This window comes from Mesocricetus auratus, unplaced genomic scaffold, assembly GCF_017639785.1.
Source record: "Mesocricetus auratus isolate SY011 unplaced genomic scaffold, BCM_Maur_2.0 Super-Scaffold_100010, whole genome shotgun sequence".
NCBI classification, from domain to species: domain Eukaryota; kingdom Metazoa; phylum Chordata; class Mammalia; order Rodentia; family Cricetidae; genus Mesocricetus; species Mesocricetus auratus.
This window is the reverse complement of record NW_024429194.1, coordinates 48,401,014-48,422,009: the sequence shown is the minus strand read 5'-3', so window position 1 is coordinate 48,422,009 and position 20,996 is coordinate 48,401,014. Positions and strand designations below refer to the sequence as shown.

At 43.7% G+C, this 20,996-nt stretch overlaps 1 protein-coding gene and 1 pseudogene across 5 annotated transcripts in view; one reads left to right on the top strand and one right to left on the bottom strand.

Moving 5' to 3' along the window:
- Als2 (alsin Rho guanine nucleotide exchange factor ALS2) overlaps positions 1 to 20,996 on the bottom strand; it is a 66,992-nt gene that overhangs the window by 4,078 nt on the left and 41,918 nt on the right. For all 5 annotated transcript variants that reach the window (XM_013113747.3, XM_005070602.4, XM_040753542.1 and 2 more), the window contains exons 14-32: positions 20,116 to 20,247; positions 19,649 to 19,777; positions 18,438 to 18,508; positions 17,992 to 18,058; positions 17,258 to 17,460; positions 17,075 to 17,140; positions 15,849 to 15,947; positions 15,155 to 15,319; positions 12,889 to 13,000; positions 12,484 to 12,561; positions 11,618 to 11,751; positions 9,863 to 10,030; positions 8,423 to 8,540; positions 5,735 to 5,892; positions 3,336 to 3,458; positions 2,744 to 2,920; positions 1,205 to 1,250; positions 993 to 1,054; positions 306 to 455 (exon numbers count right to left, since the gene is read on the bottom strand). In XM_013113747.3, coding sequence (XP_012969201.1) covers positions 306 to 455; positions 993 to 1,054; positions 1,205 to 1,250; positions 2,744 to 2,920; positions 3,336 to 3,458; positions 5,735 to 5,892; positions 8,423 to 8,540; positions 9,863 to 10,030; positions 11,618 to 11,751; positions 12,484 to 12,561; positions 12,889 to 13,000; positions 15,155 to 15,319; positions 15,849 to 15,947; positions 17,075 to 17,140; positions 17,258 to 17,460; positions 17,992 to 18,058; positions 18,438 to 18,508; positions 19,649 to 19,777; positions 20,116 to 20,247 — 2,258 coding nt within the window. The remainder of the gene's footprint in view (positions 1 to 305; positions 456 to 992; positions 1,055 to 1,204; positions 1,251 to 2,743; positions 2,921 to 3,335; positions 3,459 to 5,734; positions 5,893 to 8,422; positions 8,541 to 9,862; positions 10,031 to 11,617; positions 11,752 to 12,483; positions 12,562 to 12,888; positions 13,001 to 15,154; positions 15,320 to 15,848; positions 15,948 to 17,074; positions 17,141 to 17,257; positions 17,461 to 17,991; positions 18,059 to 18,437; positions 18,509 to 19,648; positions 19,778 to 20,115; positions 20,248 to 20,996) is intronic.
- LOC121142816 lies at positions 7,194 to 7,686 on the top strand (annotated as a pseudogene).

Here is a 20,996-nt window from a genome sequence, read left to right as displayed (position 1 = left end):
AGTTGTGATAACCCCCAACCATAACATTATTTCACTGCTACTTTATAACCGTAATTTTGTTACTGTTATGAATTGTAATATAAATGTCTGATGTGCAACTTCTGTGAAATGGTTGTTTGACTCCCAATGGGGGCTGTGACCCGCAGGTTGAGAAACACTGCCATTGTGGAATGGGTTAAGGGAAGTAAATTCTATTCTAGTGGTAGCATCCTGCTAGCATCAGTTTAAGAGAAGCAAAGAGCAGACTTGGGAAACAAGCAACACTGCCAGAGTAAATAACAATGACGTCAGAAAGGACTAGATACCTGGCCCGTAGCACCACGTATAAGAAGACAGGGAACAAGTCATCCATAGACCACAGGAAGTCCTCCTGCAGCGAGGCCAAGACACTCTGGGAGATTTCCTCAAAAGTCTGCTGAATGACTTTAAGTTTGTCTGATGGAGTAAATGTTGTGCTGTTGTGAAAACAAAGTGGAAAAAGATAGCCTATGATATCCTAACAAAGCCATCTCTTATTCATTCTTAAAAAATAGTCCCTCCGGAATCTCACAATAGGCAGCCACAGTGTGGCAGCGAGCCTCTGCAGTCCTACAGTGTTTGGGAAAAGAAGCCTCCAGCTGTCAGAGGTTCCTGTAGGAGAACCTGAGATGATGTTCCTTTGACCCACTGGATCAAAAGAGTCTCTTTTCTGAGTGAGAAGTTGGTTGATTTCCATCTGGCCAAGGAGATGAGCACATAGGTAAATCTCCAGGCAGGCTCTCTACCCCTTGGAAAACGCAGGGCATTTTAGAGTGAAATAACCTGAATGTTTCTTAAGAGACCTAGCGATTTTCGTTAATTCTCGCATCTAGGAGTGGAGAGGAGAATGACATAGCAAGATCTTGTCTGGGGAGATAAAGGAGAGAAGGGATGGGGAGGACATGAGTTCTTCCACTCTCCACTAGACTGACCACTACTGCGATTGTGTGACTTCTCAACGACATCAGCATTACCTGATCTGCTGCAGACACTCTACTGCAGAGGCAAAACAAGCGTCTTTTGTGGTTGGCAAAACCTGCATGAGGAGAATGACTGTTAGAGAAGAGAGTGACCAATGCTGTGGGAGGAGCCAGTTTGCCGGTGAAAACTGACATTAGCATGAGCACTACTCATATAAAATGGGATATTTCACAGCGAGAAAAAGCACACCTAAAACCCAACATACCTTTTTACTCTCTCCAAGGATCGACAAGGTTGCTGGCCAAAATTTCCTACAATGAAACCATAAATTGTTAATATAAGATACTCCCCTTTTTAAAAATGTGATCCTTATCTTGGTTTCCCAGTTCCAATTAAAAATAACTTCTCTACAAAATGCTTCTGAGTTTCATGTTTTTACTTCCCCCCTAAGTCTAGTAAATATCCTAAAAATGATTTAACAGTGTGAATGAAAACGAGCTGTGTCTATTGTGTTCGGAAAAACTCCTGGAAGAAGCTTGTGCTTGCAGAGCCTGAAGGGCTAACTGGAATTTCAGTACTATGAAAACACTGGAATTTGTAGGTTCAGAGACTAATTACTTTATCTTGGGCTAGATTTAGCCTTTTGGAACAGACATCCCTGGCCCCACTGTGTATCTGAAAATACACCTTGTGATAATAAACAAAAACCTCTTAGAAGAAGCTGTTAACTTAGAACAAACATCTTGTGATAACAATAGAAACCTCTTAGATGGTATTAACTTAGGAGAGCATTAGTTCACTAATCCAAGAGCTAAGAATATCATCAGACAGTATCTTGGGTCTACAGAACAGCTCCCCCATCTCAAGGAACCTGCCTCTCTGATGTACACACCGATGTATTTTAAACTTTCCTCAATTTATAACCTTCTCTGTTCTGTGAAACTATAAAAACCCTGTAAAACTGCTTCTTTATTAGAACATGGAATTTTGGGTAACCTAATTAAATCTCTGTTCCCAGCCATGGTCACTATCTCTTAGTCCCTTTAAGATGAGAGCTGTGGTTTTTATGTTGACAATAGCATACCAAAGAGGTTTGGCATTCTGTATTCCAATAACCTCACACTACAGCCCAGAATATTTCCTTTATTTACTTTTATCACATTTTTGTTACTAAATTATTCAATAAAAAACTTCTCAATAAGTGTATATACTTTTTTGTAGCATGAATACATAACTCTTGGGTGGGTTGGGGACCAGCTTTATCCCCATCCTAGAGAAAAGGTGATTCCCTAGAACAAGAACCATGGTCTGAGATAAAAAGAAAACTTCGAGGTTCTAAAATTTTAAAATACTGCCGGGCGGTGGTGGCGCACGCCTTTAATCCCAGCACTCAGGAGGCAGAGGCAGGTGGATCACTGTGAGTTTGAGGCCGGGCTGGACCGACAACCTCCAAAACAATACAGAGAAACCCTGTCTCGTAAAAACCAAAAAAAATTTTTTTAAATACTAATGAGGAAGGAAGGAAAAAGAGGCAAGGAACAACAAAGATTTAAAGTAATTAACTTTTCCTAAGGAACATAAATTATGCATCTTTATTAAGTCAGATGAGTCACTTGGCTCATCTATGATGATGTACATGTTCAGATGAATAAGCAACGTCACAGTCTGCGAATATTCTCAGATGAAAAGCATGAGCAGGCTGGGAAACTACATGTACATACACACAAGTAGATGCCAATAAATTCTTGGCAGTGCTGAAGGATTTTCAATTCAAACCTGGTTCTCTCACAATGACAGTACTGACCTCTGCACTCCAAGAAAGCCCAGGAGAGCGATATCTGGCTGCTTGTTTAGTCGAAGCACACATTCCCAATAAACGTCTTCTTCTCGGTCATTGTCCAAGGCATACAGCATGAACAGCGGCGGGTAGAGCCGAGGCAGCAGCACAGGAAGCACTAGGCCAGAACTTGTTACCACGTAACTACAAACAAGGGGAGGGAGGCAGGAGCATTAACAGAGATGGAGTCAGAGCTGGAGCATCCTCTCTGAGACTACAAGGCTCACAGGAGAGTGATGCACCATACATCCTACACACGTGGAGCTGACCTTCAAGGACCAACTGTCAGTTAGTTCTACTGAGTGACTGGAAATCAAACTGAAAATCTCTTTTGCTTCTACCTCGAGGCTGCTCTTGCAGGGTCACCTAACTCATCGCATGTGCCACCTCTGCTCAGTAGCCTTCATGCGGTGGCTGCTGCACCTGGACCGTGGTTGGTACCTCTAGGAACCTTAGAGGGGCTGCTGGAGAAATGAGGGGCTGGGCCTCTCTTGAGGTTCTTTTGGAGTCCACGCGGCCCGCATCCCACTTCTTCACCCCCTCACCCGGCTCAGCTTACCCAGGCTCTGGGGACTCGGATGTGGACTCTGATTTCCCAGTGCAGAAGGACCTCCTTCCCGAGGGTGGAGGAGCAGAAAGCGGAATTGTGCTGCCCTCTTCAGGAAGCTCAGGAAATAAGAACCTAAGCGGCGATTGAAAACAAACCAGAAAATTCTGTGTCCACAGCAGCTGAAGTATCTAAGCAGCTGAGCTATCTAAGGGCCTATGAAGTAAAAATTGATCCTTAAGTAACTATGTAACCTCCCTGGGACTCTCAAATGATGCTTCCCACTGAATGGGGATGCAGTGCTTGAGAAGGGGACTCCTGCACTGCCGGGCTCCCCTCCAGACCCTGGATTGGTCACAAACCACACCCAAACACCTGTTTTCACAGAGATCCTTTATTTAGCAGGGAGGAAAAGTTAAAGTGACTGCTTTCTGACTGTGACAGAAAAACAGCAGTGAATGGCCCTGAAGGTGTAATTCTCAAGAGAAAAAGAAGAGGTCCATGTTAGAGTGGGCTAGGGTGTGGTAGTAATGGAGACGGGGACTCAGGAGAAGGGGACAAGAGAAAGGGGCAGACTGCTTCTGGATAGGAAGGAGACAGACACCACACATGGGCAGATGGCAGTTTATAAAGGTAAAAGGGGAAACCCCGTATTAGGATGAGGTGTTAATTAGGTGAGCCAAAGGGGGTTTCTGATTGCTGGACCTGGGTGGTCAGCCTCGGGAGGAACTGACCAAATAAGGGACAGACCTTGGTGGCTGGCTGTAGGCAAAGGGATGGGGAGATGGACACCAGCCAGAGTCACATGCTCAAGTGGGATAGTGTCTCTGCAGGCTGGGTGACACTTCCAAAAGCCCTCCTGAGCACAATATGCATTTCTTACGGGTAAGTCTCATTTGAGGCCAGCTTGCATCAGCTCTAACCAGAAACTTGCATTAACATTAGTCTCAGAATATAGTCCCAAGTGAACTATAGCCATCTCAGTGTGAATCAAAACTCTTTTCAAAAATGTACTTGTTGAGAGTTAATGTCTAAATGATAAGGGAATAAATTATTAAGGATTTCCTAGTTTTACTTTTCTACTGTGTCTTGATTTTTTTTTTTTTGCTCTAAATCACTGGTTCTCAACCTGTGGGTCGTGACCCCACAGGGGTCCCATGCCAGATACTTACATTGTGATTCCCAACAGTATCAAAACTACAGTTATGAAGTAGCAACAAAACAATTTTATGGCTGGGAGCGGCCACCACAGCGCGAGGGACTGTGTTAAAGGGTGGGAGCATCAGGAAGGGTGAGAGTCAGTGCTCTAGGTTTTTATCTTCCGCTATGTTGGTAGGGTCTACCTTAAGTATGTTTATTGTCCAGCTTATTTCAGAGACCTTTCAGAGGCAGTTTGTAATTTCGCCCGTTTTTGTGGAGCTATGCAATGCCACCCGCCTCTGCTCTAGTTTTACAGTTAGGAATACTAAAAGCACAGAGCAGATAAAGTTCTTTCCATTGCACACACCTAGCTAAGGTTGGAGCCGAAACACTCCCATTGCAGTAATCCTTTTTATAGACACACTGCTCCCTCCACACTGACCATTCTAATGTGCCTGGCGATTTGTTGGTTTAAAGCCCAGCTTACAAGCTCCAACTTGCTGCTGCCCGGATCTGTTCTCTATGGCAGTTACCGGCTCACTGAGCTACTTCTGGTCTCTGCTCGCCGCTTCCTGCTCAGGGAGGCATCCAGACCTGAGTCAGACAGCAGCACCTCTCCTCTCCAGCCCCAGCCTCGTCATCCGTCCCTAGTGTTCCTTAAGGAGCTAATCTCGCTGGCACACTGCACGGGTTATCTCTTCTTCCTCACCCTGGCTCCTAAGCTGAAAACAGGGTTTGTTTTGTGCCCACTCTTCAATGTTTAGGTTGGGTAAGAGACCGGAGCGCTCAACTGTCACCTGCTGAGTTAAATGAATATATATGGAGCTGCTGTGAAGGGACGGGACTGGACATATCCTCTTTACAACGAACTCTACCTGTTTTGTGGTTAGGGTTAGAGATATGATTTACCCTAGAAGTTAAATACAACTAACACTGCTATGTTTTATACCAAATTGGACTTGGAAAACCAAACATGCATTTATTTTAGCCTTCAGTCACATTTAGAGAGTGAGAACACTAATAAGGCAGTGAATATCAATGGCTAGAGTTCATCTTTTTAAATGTATAAGCATGAATAAATTAGAAATGTACTTCCATTATTTAATCTACTTAAATAACGCAGCATAGAACCATTTTCCTATGAATACTTCCTATGATAAAGGGAGCACTTAGGCATCTCACAAAGCTGTAACATCTAGGTTTGGTTGAAGATATCCCTGTATTAACAGAACTCTCTACAGTTCTCAAACATCAGTGTAATGCTCTCTTACCGCACAAGCTGGAAAATCCGCTTGAGATAGGACTTAATCTCCTTTACAGCTTCCTGCAGTAGCCGGCGGTTGGCCCCCACACCCACATATGTCATTCTGTACACTGCAACCAGGGTCTCCACAAGCCTGCCCAGTGGGTGCAGAGGAGTGTCACAGGCCTGGACGGTAAGAGCAAGGAAATTGGTCAATATGCAGCAAGAGCAACAGTAACCAGTCCATAATAAACGCTTCACAAATAACAATTTCTGCAATGTCAGGAGTCTATCTGGGGTCAGGAAAAATATCTTAACATTCCAACTATTGGGTCAATCTGAATTGTAAGGAGCAGGGTTGTGAGTATTTACTGTTGTTGTGAAAGCTTTTACACTGTGGCTTAGTAAGAGCAATGGTCAATATTTGTTTTTCTTTAAGGTACCATTCCATATACATTTTGTGACCTGTTTTATTCTTGCCTTTTTATATATTTTAAAGTTTTTAAAAATTATATGTGTTTATCTGAGTTCAGGCACTCATGGAGGCCAAAATCTCAGAACCCTGGATCTGGAGGTACAGACAGCTGTGAGCTGCCTGATGTGGTGTCGGGGACAGGTCCTCTGCTCTTGGCTGCTGGGCCATCTCCCCAGCACATACTCAATACTTGTTGCTGTCTGTCTGTTTTAGAGGTAGGGTCTTGGTATGTAGCTTAGGTTGGTGTCAAACTTGTTATCCTCTTACCTTAGCTTCTCACGGGCTAATATTACAGAAAAGTGCCAGGCTGACTGTTGTTAAGTTAAAAATGTTATAATCTTCCTTATAATGGTGTTCTTCTCTCTCTCTCTCTCTCTCTCTCTCTCTCTCTCTCTCTCTCTCTCTCTCTCTCTCTCTCTCTCTCTCTCTCTCTCTCTCTCTCTCTCAATTTTTTTTTTGAGACAGGGTTTCTTTGTTAGCTCTGTAGACCAGGCTGACCTCAAACTCACAGAGATCCATCTGCCTCTGCCTCCTGAGTGCTGGGATTAAAGACATGGGTTGTCACCATCTGGCTTGTAATGGTATTCTACATCAGGAATTCCATTGTGTCCTTTTTATGACTAAACAGTTTTCTACTGTAGAAAAATTAGTGATGGTGTTTGTTATAGTGGAGGATTATGGTTAACAATATTGTATAGCTCAAAAAGACAAAAGAAAGGATTTGGATTTTCATCACAAAACACATTTAAATATCCTGAAATGACCAATGTATAAATGTACTTAAATATACTGTTCCCACAAAATGTAATTATTATCTGTCAATTACAAAAAAAAAAGCCAAGTACAGTGACTAAAGCTTACAACCTCCTTTGTTGTAAGGAGGCTGAGGAGGAAGAGGACCACCCTGAATTCAATGTCAACATGGGCTGCATAATCAATCTTTTTAAAAAGTCAAAGATCGGTGAGTATGCTATTGCCTTAACAACAAGTGGTCACAGAGGAGTCCATTTGGTGATGGCCTCTAATTTTAAGAAGACAAACATGGCATCCAGTGGCCAGAGAAAAATAATGAGCCCTAAACCTGAACTGACTGAGGAACAGAAGCAGGGAATCCGGGAAGCTTTTGATCTCTTTGATGCTGATGGAACTGAAACTACAGACATGAAGGAACTAAAGGTTGCAATGAGGGCCCTGGGCTTTGAACCCGAGAAAGAAGAAGGTAAGTGAAACTGATAAGGAAGGGACAGGAAACATGAACTTTAGTGACGTTTTGACCGTGATGATTCAGAAAATGTCCGGGAAAGATGCCAAAGACAAAATCCTGAAAAGTTTCAAGCTCTTCAATGACGATAAACTGGGAAAATATCATTCAAAAATCTGACGTCTGTGGCCAAGAAGCTAGGCGAGAACTTGACTGATGAAGAGCTGCAGGAAATGATCGAGATGGAGATGGGGAGGTCAATGAGCAAGAGTTCCTGCGCATCATGAAGACCAGTCTCTATTAACACCAGTGCTGCTGCTTCTACTTCAAGCACATGTGACTAGATTCAGTGCCTGCCATTTTGTGAAATATGGCTTCTGAGAGCCCCCCTCCCCCAACCTCTGGGGTAACTAGTCGTGACCTTGAATCTATTTTTGACTTCTGGAAGTTTCTCTGGTATGAAGTTCTTTGTACATTTGCCTGCTGACTAATTCAACGGTGGGGAAAGGGTCTGAGAGTGTGACTGCAGCCACTCCCCTTCCATTATTTCACACTGCTCACGCATGCTCACACAGCTGCAAACACACAATGGCTTCTTACATGTCCACGTATCCATGGCACCATAAGCAGTGGTTGTTCTAAAATTGTCCTAGTTTTTAGTTGACATCAGAGTGCAGTTTTGTTTTCCTCTCATAAAACCCAACGAATGCTTGTTATGGCATTTAGATATGTGTTAATGCATTTGTTTAAAAAATAAAACTTTTCTTAATTAAAAAAAAATCTAGCAAACAATGGAGAAAGTGAAACCAAGATTAGGTTAACATTTGAACGATGGCTTTGTTTGTTTTGGAGAGTTTTAGGGTGAAGTGGGGGTGATACAGGGTTTCCTGTAGCTTAGGCTGGATTCAAAATTATTAGGAGATGGCCTTGAACTCCTGGTCCTCCCAGGTCTGAGATTTCAGGTATGCATGGCCACACCCAGATGACCTACAGCCTTTCATCAGTAACTCACGAAAGCGAGGTCATTGTGACTTGTTTACCTTTATTAGATACTTCTTGATGTTGTCATATTTCTCCACAGAAAAGGCACCAACGTGCTGGGGAATGTACTCCAAACTCTCCAGTGTCTGAGTCTGTGAACGGCTTAATATTTCTGGACTGTTAAGAGAAGAGGAAAAGCCCAGCATTTCACGTGAGAAAGCAAAACAGTTGTAACTGTTCACATCAGTCCCCAACTGAGGAGGAGGTGGAGTACCGGGCACAGAACCACCCTGCACCACACGGCTCACCTGCTGCTCTGAGCACCCACTGATAGCACAGGCCTGATGCTCAGACAGCCCGACACTAAACCTTCCCCTGCCCAGTCCTTTGCTGAGTGCTTACTGATCAGGCTGCACGGTGTAGAAGGCTGGCTTGCAGAAACTAGGAAGGACAGAAGAGGCCACCAAGCCTGACACCTACATCTTTCCCATAGCTGGTAGGGTTGCAGTTCTAAGCAAAATGTATGGCCATATTGTCCCCTTTCCCCAGAGAGCCTTCTATGATGCAGCCATGACTGAAAATGAACATAGTTCCAGGTTCAAAATACAAAACACACTTTCCTTTCTTTCAAACGAAGCTCTTCTGCTAGGGACAGAGCGGTCCGAGCTACCCACAGTGCTTTCTGCAAGGGTGCGTTCCCTCCTCATAAACTTTCAAACCACATTACACATTACACTTGTAGCTGAATATACATACCTGACCACTGCCGCTGGGTTTCAAGTTTGTGACTGAACATGCTCTGCCATGTGCTGTGCAGGTGTGCGCTCACCTGTCTGCCTCTGTGCTGTGCAGGTGTGCTCACCTGTCTGTCTTGTGTAGGTGTGCTCACCTGTCTCTGTGCTGTGCAGGTGTGCGCTCACCTGTCTGTCTCTGTGCTGTGCAGGTGTGCGCTCACCTGTCTGTCTCTGTGCTGTGCAGGTGTGCGCTCACCTGTCTGTCTCTGTGCTGTGCAGGTGTGCGCTCACCTGTCTGTCTCTGTGCTGTGCAGGTGTGCGCTCACCTGTCTGTCTCTGTGCTGTGCAGGTGTGCGCTCACCTGTCTGTCTCTGTGCTGTGCAGGTGTGCGCTCACCTGTCTGTCTCTGTGCTGTGCAGGTGTGCGCTCACCTGTCTGTCTCTGTGCTGTGCAGGTGTGCTCACCTGTCTGTCTTGTGTAGGTGTGCTCACCTGTCTGTCTCTGTGCTGTGCAGGTGTGTGCAGGTGTGCGCTCACCTGTCTGTCTCTGTGCTGTGCAGGTGTGTGCTCACCTGTCTGTCTCTGTGCTGTGCAGGTGTGTGCTCACCTGTCTCTGTGCTGTGCAGGTGTGTGCTCACCTGTCTGTCTCTGTGCTGTGCAGGTGTGCTCACCTGTCTCTGTGCTGTGCAGGTGTGTGCTCACCTGTCTGTCTCTGTGCTGTGCAGGTGTGCTCACCTGTCTCTGTGCTGTGCAGGTGTGTGCTCACCTATCTCTGTGCTGGCGTCGATTGGTGGTCAAGGCCACAGCAATGTTATCCCACGCTTTCCAAACTTCCCCTTGGCCTGGGCTCTCGCAGCCCAGCTGGTGCCAACATTCATCGAACACTGCTCTCCATTTGTCATCTGCAGCCACCGCCAGGTTTCCCAGCTTCCTGCTAATAAAGCCATACCAGCCTTTTATTCATCACATTTTTGTGAAAAACCATCCCCAAGAATAAAAGCTTTCTAATATACAACTTAAAAGACAGCCAACAGTCTGTTAAGCAAAACTGCCAACATATCAGTGGGAGTTCTATCTCAAAAACACTGGCAGCATAAGATTTAGAAGGGATTTCCTCTAGCTAATTAGTGTTTAATGTGTTTACCACATACTAATGTATAGGGATTGTTATGTATGCACACCAGAATTGACTCTGGTGTCCACATTTCTACAGAACTGACTTTGGAAAACAGACTCCTGATAGAACAATGGTTTTCTCTACTTCAAACATTTTATGATAAGAACTGTGAAATATATTACATACGGGTCTCTAAGAATACTTTGAAAACAAATAAACAAATAAAAAGCCAACATGGACAGAAAATGTCAGAACATGGTCCAAGAATGGGGTCCTGTGAGGATACTGAGTGCTTGTGAGAAAACTCCAGGAAAACAAGAGCAGAGTCTTGTGACTGTTGTCTCTTCTAAACACGGAATTATTCTTGGAATGTTCCAGTGCTCCTCCCAAATGTAGCACACAGGAGTGAGTTTCCGTCAGGTTATTGTCAATTGTTTATGTTTCTCTGTGGAAAACATGTCTCTGCCACACGCAGCCTGTATGCCATGTGTGGCTCGTCCCTGTGATTGCACACTTTCTCAGGAAACTGTCTTTAACCTTCCTAATGCGTGACCCTTTAATACAGTTGCTCATGTTGTGGTGACCCCCAACCATAAAGTTATTTCCATTGCTACTTCATAACTGTAATTTTGCTACTGTTATAAATTGTGATGTAAATAATTCTGGAGTTAGAGGTTTTGATAAAGGTTGAGAGCCACTGGTATAAATTGTCTGATGCTCTGAATAAAGTTGGCTATTGATGAGATTTCAGTATACCTCCTTTACCAGCTCCACCTGCCCAGGTCCCACTGCCTCTATAACAGTAAACACCAAAATATAAATGACCACCCCCCAAAACAACAACAAATAGTGTGTAGTGCATAGCTGTAATCTTAGCCCTTAGAAAGCTGAGGCAGGAGGATTAAGGGCCCAAGGCCGGTCAGGGATACACAGTAAGACACCTCAAAAACCAAACAAAAACCAAAGGTTAAGATGCAATCAGTAAGGAAAAGATAACCCAAAACTTGAGAGAACAAATTATACTTCAATTCTGCCTTTTCCTCACTGATGCAGGTTGTACTGGGTGGGTAGAGTGAGTGAGTGAGTGAGTGAGTGAGTGTGTGTGTGTGTGTGTGTGTGTGTGGAGGGTGTGGGTGTGGAGGGGTGTGCATATACCCTTCCCAGCAGGATCACATCCCATCTGTAACTCTGAAACACCTGTGCACCATGGTTTATGCTTTCAGCTAGGATTACAGATGTAGCCATCTATACAGGTGGCAGCTGACAATTTATAGAATTGATAGCTTGTCTAAAAAGGACAATTGTCTAAAAAGCCAAACTTCATTTGGCTTTAAAATACCAACCCACTTTAATGAAAGCAAGGCAGCTCAAAACACCAGCAACTACCCCAGGATTAGTACTCACAAGGCTTTGGGCTTGTCTTTATCACTCTCATACAGGCTAGGTTTGAAGTAGGTGCCAGTGATTTTTATCCCTGACCCCCATTCTCCACTAAAATAACCTTCAATGTAGTCTCCATTTGGCATGGTCAGTGTTCCCTGGGTAAAGCAAAAGAGAAGTGGAGTTAGAAAAGTGTTTAAGTTTACAAAATTAAGAGGAAAAAGTACTAAAAACTTAACACTTCCCTCTTTAATTTCTTCTTTGCCTGTCTTAATTCTGATAAACAAACAAAAGATGCATGCATGTACATGCCCAGAAAGAATGTATGAAAACAATTCATGGATAAAAGAAAGAATCCACAGGAAGTCTTTCTGGTGTGTGAAACACACTCACTGTATCCCATTCACGGGCCAAAGCTGAAGCAGTTCTCAAAGTCAAGGTAGCTCGAATCTGTCTTAGAAAATGGTAAAGCACCGAAGTCCCTAACCTGAGACTCTATCTTAGAAAACTAGGATGGGGAACAAATTACCCTTAGCAAGAGGGATCAGAACAGACATCAGTGAAACAGAGAACCAAGCATTGAGGAGGAAAAAACACACATGCACTGTATCAAAGTTGCTCTTTTGAAAACATGCAAAAAATGAAGTTGAGCATCTTTGTGCGCTCCCTTAACCCGGAAGGTGGAGGCAGGAGGGCCAGTAGATCAGGTTTATCCTTGACTACCCAGGACTTTATGGCCAGTTAGTTCCAACAGGCATCAAGAAGATTTAATGGGAAAAGGTGCTGAGTCAATTAAATATTAATGCACAAAAAGCAGTTTACACACTAAAAAAAAAGTAAAGTCGAAAAAAATAAGTGAGAGAGTGTAAAGAAAGAAGTTGTTTTCTGACCTTTCCATTAAGGGTCCAGTCATCAGAAAATTCTCCTTCATAAATAGTATCATCTTCTGAAAGCAAAACTCCATTTCCCTGTGTGAAGAAATCAAGCACAGGTCACAACACAGACTGCAGAAGGTCTTACCGTGCACGCAGGCACGCCCCCAAAGCCGCCCACCATCTAAGAAAGTCAAGCAGGGCCAGGCATAATGGATGGCTCAGGCCTGGAATCCCAGAATCAGGAGGCAGAAGCAGGTTTTCCCCGAGTCCCAGGCCAGGCAGGTAGTTAGACAGTGAGTCCTAGACTGGCCTAGTTACAGAGTGAGACGTCATCTCAAAGAAGCCAAAACAAAAGTAAAACAGTAATTGAAAGACCTTAAAGGTTTGGAACACAGGAGATTTTAAAAGCATTTTACTTACCGCCATTTTATTGAGGTGAAAGTTGCCTTCGTAATATAACCCAAACTGGGTAACTACCACCCCATTCCCTTGACATACGTCATCTTGCCACATTCCCATGTACTTTTCCCCCCTGCATAGAAATAAGAACAAAGATGAAAATCAAACAAAAGAAGGTCAAAGTGGAGGAAAAGTGTTATCACAGCGGATCTGAATTATATATACCCCTGGGTGGAAATGATGCCATAACTCTAGTCAGAGTGGTTCACTCTACCTCTTCAAACAAAAGACAGCTCAGTCACAGCAGCATTCGCACAGCAGGAATCTGATAATGTGTTCTACCCAACAGACTGAATACACTCTATATACTTCCTTGATAACTTTAAAATATGTTACTAAGTAAGGCATGGTGGAGTGTACCTTTAATCCCAACACTCAGAAGGCAGAGGCAGGCAGATCTCTGAGAGATCAAGACTAGACAGAGCTACACAGTGTGACCCTGTCTCAAAATAAAATATGTAATTAAAAAAGAATGTTACAAATTTAAACTATAATAGAATCAAACTTTGAATAATTTTCCTTACCCAACAGCTTGTCATAAAAGGTTTAATTTTCACCCACTTAAACTCAGAAGGTTCTTACTATCTCCACTAGGAAGATAAAATGTGGCCAGGCTGTGGTGGCACATGCCTTTAATCCCAGCACTTGGGAGGCAGAGGCGGGTGGATCTCTGTGAGTTCGAGGCCAGCATGGTCTACAGAGTGAGTTCCAGGACAGCCAAAGATATACAGAGAAACCCTATTTTGAGAAACCAAAACAACCCAAAAAAAAAACCAACAATAAAAAAAGATAAATGTCACTTAGGTATTAAGGTACATCACTACAATCCCATCACTTGGAAGGATAAGCCAGGAGGATTTCAAGTTTAAATCAGACCCGGGCTAGAGAAAGGCCAAGATATAGCTCAGTTATACTGTGGATCTGGAGCATGCTCAAAGCCCTGGGTAGAGAGGGAGACAGGGGTAGAAGGGAGGCAGAGAAATATAAACTACTTGTTATATCATACAGTTTTTACTGTTTTTAGACACCATTCCCTCTAGCCCCAAAGGTAGTATCAGTCACTGACCTCTGCCTACATCCTATTCCTATTCTCTACTTTCTTTGAAGGTTTGTGTCTGTATAATAGAGATTTGGTAGGCAGATGATGTAAGTCAGTTGGCAGAATGCTTGGTTAACATGCACAAAGCTGTGCGTTTGAGCAGAACCTGGAATAGTGGCACATAACTACAATCCCAGGACTTAGAAGGTATAATCTATAGGATCTGAAATTTAGTCATCCTTACCTATATAAGGAGTTTAAGAACACCCTCAGCCAAGGAGCTGATATCAAATAAAACAAACAAACAAACATACAAACAAACAAATAGATTCAGTAGCTCTTTTGAAGCAGTAAAAACTTTGTATGTGCAAAAGTGTAGGAAAAATGAAACCCATGTGAATTCTGAATAGCCCTGACTTTGTGAAGAAGTAGTTTATTGTTTGGCCCATAAGAAAAAAACAAGACTTAATCCCAGCACTCAGGAGGCAGAGACAGGCATATCTCTGTGAGTTTGAGACCAGCCTGGTCTACAAGAGCTAGTTCCAGAACAGTCTCCAAAGCCACAGAGAAACCCTGTCTTTAAAAAACCAAAAAAAAAGACAACTGTTTCCTTATGGTAAGTTCTCTTTTTCTTTTCATTGGTGTGTTGGGTGAAGTGAACTCAGTCTCAATATATAGCCCAGGCTGGCCTCAAATTTTCCATCTTCTTGCCTTGGCCTCCTTCAGCTGGGATTACAGGCAGGCATCACTAAGTGCTACCAGCTCAAGCTGAAAAGTTCTTCTTAATGTTGTCAAATTAAGATGCTACAGTCAATTGCTTCTTGGTCTTCTAGCTAAGATCAAATGTAAGATGCTCAAGTTTTCAAAAAAGTATCTTGATTTGGGGGCTAGAGAGGTGGCTCAGAAAAGAAGAGCTTGTACTGCTCTTACGGAGGACCTGAGTTTGGTTCCCAGTACCCACATCAGTAACTCCATAACCACTGGTAACTCCACTTTTAGGGTATGCAATACCCTCTTCTGTCCTCCTTAGGCACTGCACTCATGTACACACACACACACACACACACACACACACACACACACACACACACACACTACACACATAATTAAAAATGAAGAAATAGCATGAGGTGTGGTCTAGGAACATCTTCTCACTGTACATACTGAGACAGAAACAGAGCACTGTACCTAGTGATGTCATCAAAGACGCCATATCCTGCCTTCTTATCCATTACCCACTGGCCAATGAACATGCTAGGAGAAGAAGAAGTCAGTTTTCCACTCCGGAGGAGACCATGCCCATGGCGCATGTTATCTTGAAAGCAGCCTTCAAACACTTCACCAGAGGCATAGCTGTAGTTGGAAAGGACAGAAAGGTAACATGTACATTACCAACTGCAGGCAATACGGTGCTATGCTCTTACAGGTAGGTATAATTATTTGTTTATATAAGCATAAAAAGCAATCAAAACCTCTCAGTCTGAAGGACTAAGCCTCAAAAATTGAAGCTAATATAATTAATATTCTACATTAACATGAAAAGTTACGGGTTTAACCCCTTATGGGAAATAATGAACTAGGAAGAATGAGAGGGAAGAATGCAAAAGTTATATTCAAATTAGAATCAAGTAAAAAAATTGACTTAGAGGTGAGACTTATATAGAAAGTCATGGTTTATTCAGTAGGAGCAACGGAGACACAAACCACACTTAATAATACTATCATCATTCTGTAGACAAGGACATGCTCCTTAAAAGAAGACTCTGCACACGGTTTCAGTGATTAAAAGGACAAATAAGATTCACACCTCGTAAGCTCTGTCCACACAAACTTTAGCTTTACAGTTCGTTGAAAGGCAACACCAGATCAGCAACATCATTACCTATAGACTCCTTGGCCACACATTTTCCCTTCTTTCCAATGGCCTACATAATGGTCTTCTTTGTTTAGGGCCTTGTTTGGGATTCTGTATTCACCATATCTGCCAAGGAAAATAAAAGAATAAGAAGGCAAAGAGATGCCATGCTCACCTTTTTTTCGTAATTAATATCAAGCACCTCACTGAGGAGGGCAGAGAAGATTTACCTATAGGAAAGGGGTAAGTCTTGACTGAAGTCGTATCCACTAGCTAAGCTGTTTGCAAAGGCTGAGGAGTGGAGCCCAGGCTGCTCCTGAGCCATTGGTGAGATGCTTTATCTAACACTGAAATGAAATTTCACTGTTTCATTTCACTCACTGAAATGAAAAGCAGGGCATCTCTGTCCTCTCTATCTTTGCCACTAATTTGCAGATCTCTTTAGGGGAAGTTATGGTACACAATAGCTCGTGCACCTCTGTAGTAAGTAAGGTAAAAACAGGTTATCCAATTTTTCCTTTCATTCTAAATACCTATTTAAGAGTTTGAGATCGCAAAATTTGACATTGTCACACATGTACACTAACTTCTCCAATTTATGTATCTTTTTATAATAAGACACATTTCTTAACAGGACACACAATATTTTCCTGTAAATATATTTACAATGTTAGAAAATATGACAAGATGAGTCATGATGGCTCAGCAGGTAAAAGCACTAGCCACCCGCTGACGAGCCTGGTGGCCTGGGTTCAAATCCTAGTTGTCCTCTGGCCACACATGTATATACACACACATATAATGAATTAATGTGATAAAAAAGAAATATGACAAACTTATTCAAAACTGGATGCCAGTAGAGTATCAGTCTAGTAACACACTTCAAAGATTTCCCTTTTAACAGAAAAATGAATTTGCAACTACTTAGAAGCTGGCCAGAGGTTGCAGCTCAGTGCTAGAGTACTTGTCCAGCATTCCCAAGGCCCTAGAGTCCATCCTCAACACAGCAAGAGGGGTTACACTGTTTCTGCAAAACGACTGAAAATAAAATTGCTCTATGTCCTCTGTGTAAAGGTGACACCGCTGTGGCAGCTGACTCGCGTAAACACTGCCCTAGCAGCCCACAAGTCCACACATCTTCTGCATGAAGCCTACATAACAGAAACCAACTGCTTGCTTGAAAAGCAACTACCAATAGTCAATAACTTGTGACCAGATTTAAATTCATCTTCTACTTTCAACAATTTCCTTACCCATCTTCCAAGCCATTCCTGAACATGCCAGAATACATCTTTCCATCAGGCCATTTCAAAACACCCCTGGAAGGCATAAACAAAAAGGATGACTGTCAACTAATGCTTCAGATAATCTACGCTTTTTCCACAAGGTGACTGTCACCCTTCCTTCCCCGTGAACAAAGACGAAGCACTCTTCACCTGCCATGAGGCTTCCCTGACAGCCAGCGCCCATCGTAAGTGGCGTCCTTCAGGCGAGGGTCCTTGTAGAAAGTGTATTTGGCACTTCTTGAGATGGGTGGCTCCTGCCTCTGAACACTGCTGCCACCTCCATAAAGCGGAAAATCGGATGTCCCCCTCAAAGCCTGGTCCACAGCTTGGCTGATGGCCCGCAGCCACTTGGTCTAGAAGCAGAAAGTCCATGTCAGGAAGCTCCAGGCAATTCAAGCACTGTACTGAGGTTTGCTGGCTCTTCTCGCCATACCTTTTCTAATGGAGTGACATGAACCAGCTTTTAAGAGTTTATTGTTATTGGTTTAAAATTAAGTCACATTTTATAAAACAAGAAGGGCTGCTGTGAAAGTTCCAGGCTAGCCTGAACTATTCAGTGAGTTCCAGGTCAGCCTGGACCACACAGTAAGACTCTACCTAAAAAAGTAAATAAATAAAATAAATTACAAAGAATAGCCAGGCATCAGGCACATTCCTGTAATCCCAGCATTTGAGAGGTTAAGGCAGAAAGAATTCTCTAAGTTCAAGGCTAGCCAGGGCTATACAGCAAGACTCTGCTTCAGGAAAACAAAACAAAAAGGCAAAAATTTAGTTTGGATTTAAGGTTTATTAATGAAGCAACAACAGTGTTTATTTCTTCTTTAGTAACATAATAGACGGGAAAGGCCAAAGTTGAAAGAAAACACCATGTGGGTGGGACTAACCTTTTCCTGGGGGGTTGAGGAAATGAGCGTGAACTGTTCTTCCGGTGTGGTTATCTTTAAGCCATTCCTAAAATGTTCACAAGGATAAACACCAGAAGATGCAGCAACCTGTCATTCTAATAGCAGACGCCCTCACCCCTCCCCTCTCTAATTATTCAAGAGGAGAAGACAGCGTAGTAAATGCTGATGCTCTAGATCTGAGCCCCACACAGGGAGGAGATGCAGAGTGACAGGGCTCTGCATCCCCACAGCAATGTGAGCAGTGAGAATGCCCACCTACCACTTATCAGGGGCTTCACAACAGGGCACTTTATTACCAACAGGCGCTTTACTTCCTCATGTGCTGGGAAGTGACAATGAGGACCCAGCTTCCTGTGCCCTCTCTAGTTTTCTGCAACCATTCCACTTACGGAAACAAGAGGAGCAGGAAAAGGAGGTATACTTACACGCTACCAGCTTCTTCAGAAAGTGGCTCTGCCCAGAGTGTGGCCAAAGGGAACACGTGGTGTGTGGAAAACTGAAACAGAGAACATGAGACACACCTGTGAGGAGCCCATGGCAACCTTGGGTCTCTGTTAGGTCTTTTCATATCACCAACTCATGTGGGCCCTACAGCACATGTCCCTTGTCAGGTTAAGAGCAGATGGGTGAGCCAGGCGTTGGTGGCGCATGCCTTTAATCCTAGCACTCGGGAGGCAGAGGCAGGCAGATCTCTGTGAGTTCGAGACCAGCCTGGACTACCAAGCGAGTTCCAGGACAGCCTCCAAAGCCACAGAGAAACCCTGTCTCGAAAAACCAAAAAAAAAAAAAAAAAAGAGCAGGTGGGTGAGCCGGGTGTTGGTGGTGTATGCCTTTAATCCCAGCTCGGGAGGCAGAGGCAAGCGCATCTCTGTGAGTTCGAGACCAGCCTGGTCTACAGAGCGATTTCCAAGACAGCATTCAAAACAATACAGAGAAACCCTGTCTCAAAAAAACAAAGCAAAACAAAACAAAAGAGCAGGTGGGTGGCACCATCTCTGTCATAATCACCATAACCTAGCCACCTGTGGTGGGCCTTCCCATCTCTGCTACAGGGATCTTTCACATGGCTGACACTCATTCTCAAGCCAGAAAAAAAAATCTTGGCTCAGGGTGCAGCTTAATGGGAGAGGAAGTGTTTCACATTTAAGAGGGCATGAATTCAACCCCAGCAATAAAAAGAAATTCTCTCAAATGTAGCCAACATCCAAGGTAGTTAAACACTCTCTTTTATTCAGTAATTACAAAGAAATTACAACAATGCTTAACATAAATTGACAGTACATAGCTATGTGCTACATAAAGATGCATCAGTCAACAAGACAATGACAGTCCCAAAAACTACAAGAGCTGAAAACTTCCTTTTGCCTAGTGATCTCATAGCTAACACTAATGTTTACCATTGTGTTAGAGTCTTCAGTACAATAGCCTGCTGTACAGTTCACAGCCTGGCATCACTGGGCTGTACCATATAGTCTGGATGTACCATAGGCTATCCCTGCCATAGTCCGTGAGTACACTGACATTCATATAACCGTGAAATCACCCAACACCACATTTCTTGCAACACGGTGCATCACGACACAGCTCATAACTGTCCACTTTCCAAGGCTTCTTTTCAGTTAGGAATCCAGCCTACCTGAGCATGGACCAGGGCGTCATTGAAGAGAATAAACCAATTCACAGAAAACCTGCCTGCATGCTGCAGCGACAAGCCTCGGTTACTGCTCTCACACAGCAATCGGCGTTCTGGCTTCCTCAAGGAATCCTACAAGTACACATGCACTTCAGTGAACCATCAAAATCACTTAAATGTGTGAAGGAGGATGAACTGGGTTCAAGGTATATTTAGGGTAACCTTTTAGTCACAGCTTACTGGAGCATTAAATACTTCCTAACATTAGAGCCGAAAGGAGACTGAAACAGTAACAAGACAAACAAAGACAGTGAGTCTGCCGAGGGCTCCTGGGAACCAAGGAAGGTGCTGGGACTCAGAACACTCGCTGCTATAGCTCTCAGAAGGCATCATTGAAATGCTACTGCTAGAAACAACTGAGGAGCAGAGAGAGGCTGGCTGTGGGAACCAGCAACAGTGAGCTAGGTTACCGTCATTTTTCCAGGAAAGGTCTTCCAGAAGCCCAATGTGTACTCTGCTTCCTTCCTCTTCCTGCCAAGATGGAGAGCAAGAGACTCATAACAAGAACTGGAATCCTGCAGCATCTGATATTCTGGAGATGCCTAGAGACCAACAACCAAGGTGGAAGAGTATAAAACATTATCCATAGGCTGCGGCCTCTGTGGTTCGGGATGTTACAGACAATGCAGGAAGAAAGCCCCGCCTGAGGACACAAGTGGTACAGTAAAGGCAGCCGGGGAAAGGAGGGGCTGATGGGAGTACCCCACTGAAGTGCGTGTGGAACAGGGCAGATACTGGCAGTGGTCAGGGGAGGCGAGCATCAGCTCCTTCATCTGTAAAGCGGGGGCAATGATCACAGCTATTCTACAGGGTTGATGTGTGGCTAAGTGAAAATACACAACATGCTCAGAACAGTGCTTCAAAAGCCAGGTGTGCTGGCGCAGGACTTTAATCCTGGCACTCAGAAGGCAGAGGCAGACAGATCTCCGAGTTCAAGGCCAGCCAGGTCTACAAAACAAATACCAGGACAGCTAGGACTACACAGAGAAACCCTGTCTTGAAAAATGTGAAATATAAAATGTGCTAAATAAATATGTGACTCAGACTCAGCCCATGTTCCACAAACCCTGACACCCCTGAAGGAGCAGCACCCACAGTAGGTGCTCTGTTCTAGACAGCTTCACAAAGTGAATATGGTAAGGTCCAGAGTGAGTGGAAACGGAATCCATAGCATAGAAATGAGCTGGATCTACCCTGCCTATCCTATCTTTTCCACTTCCTCACGGAGAAAGGGATCTTAATTAGACACTCATAAGAATTAACCTAATGGGGCCCAACATCTTGCAGTAAC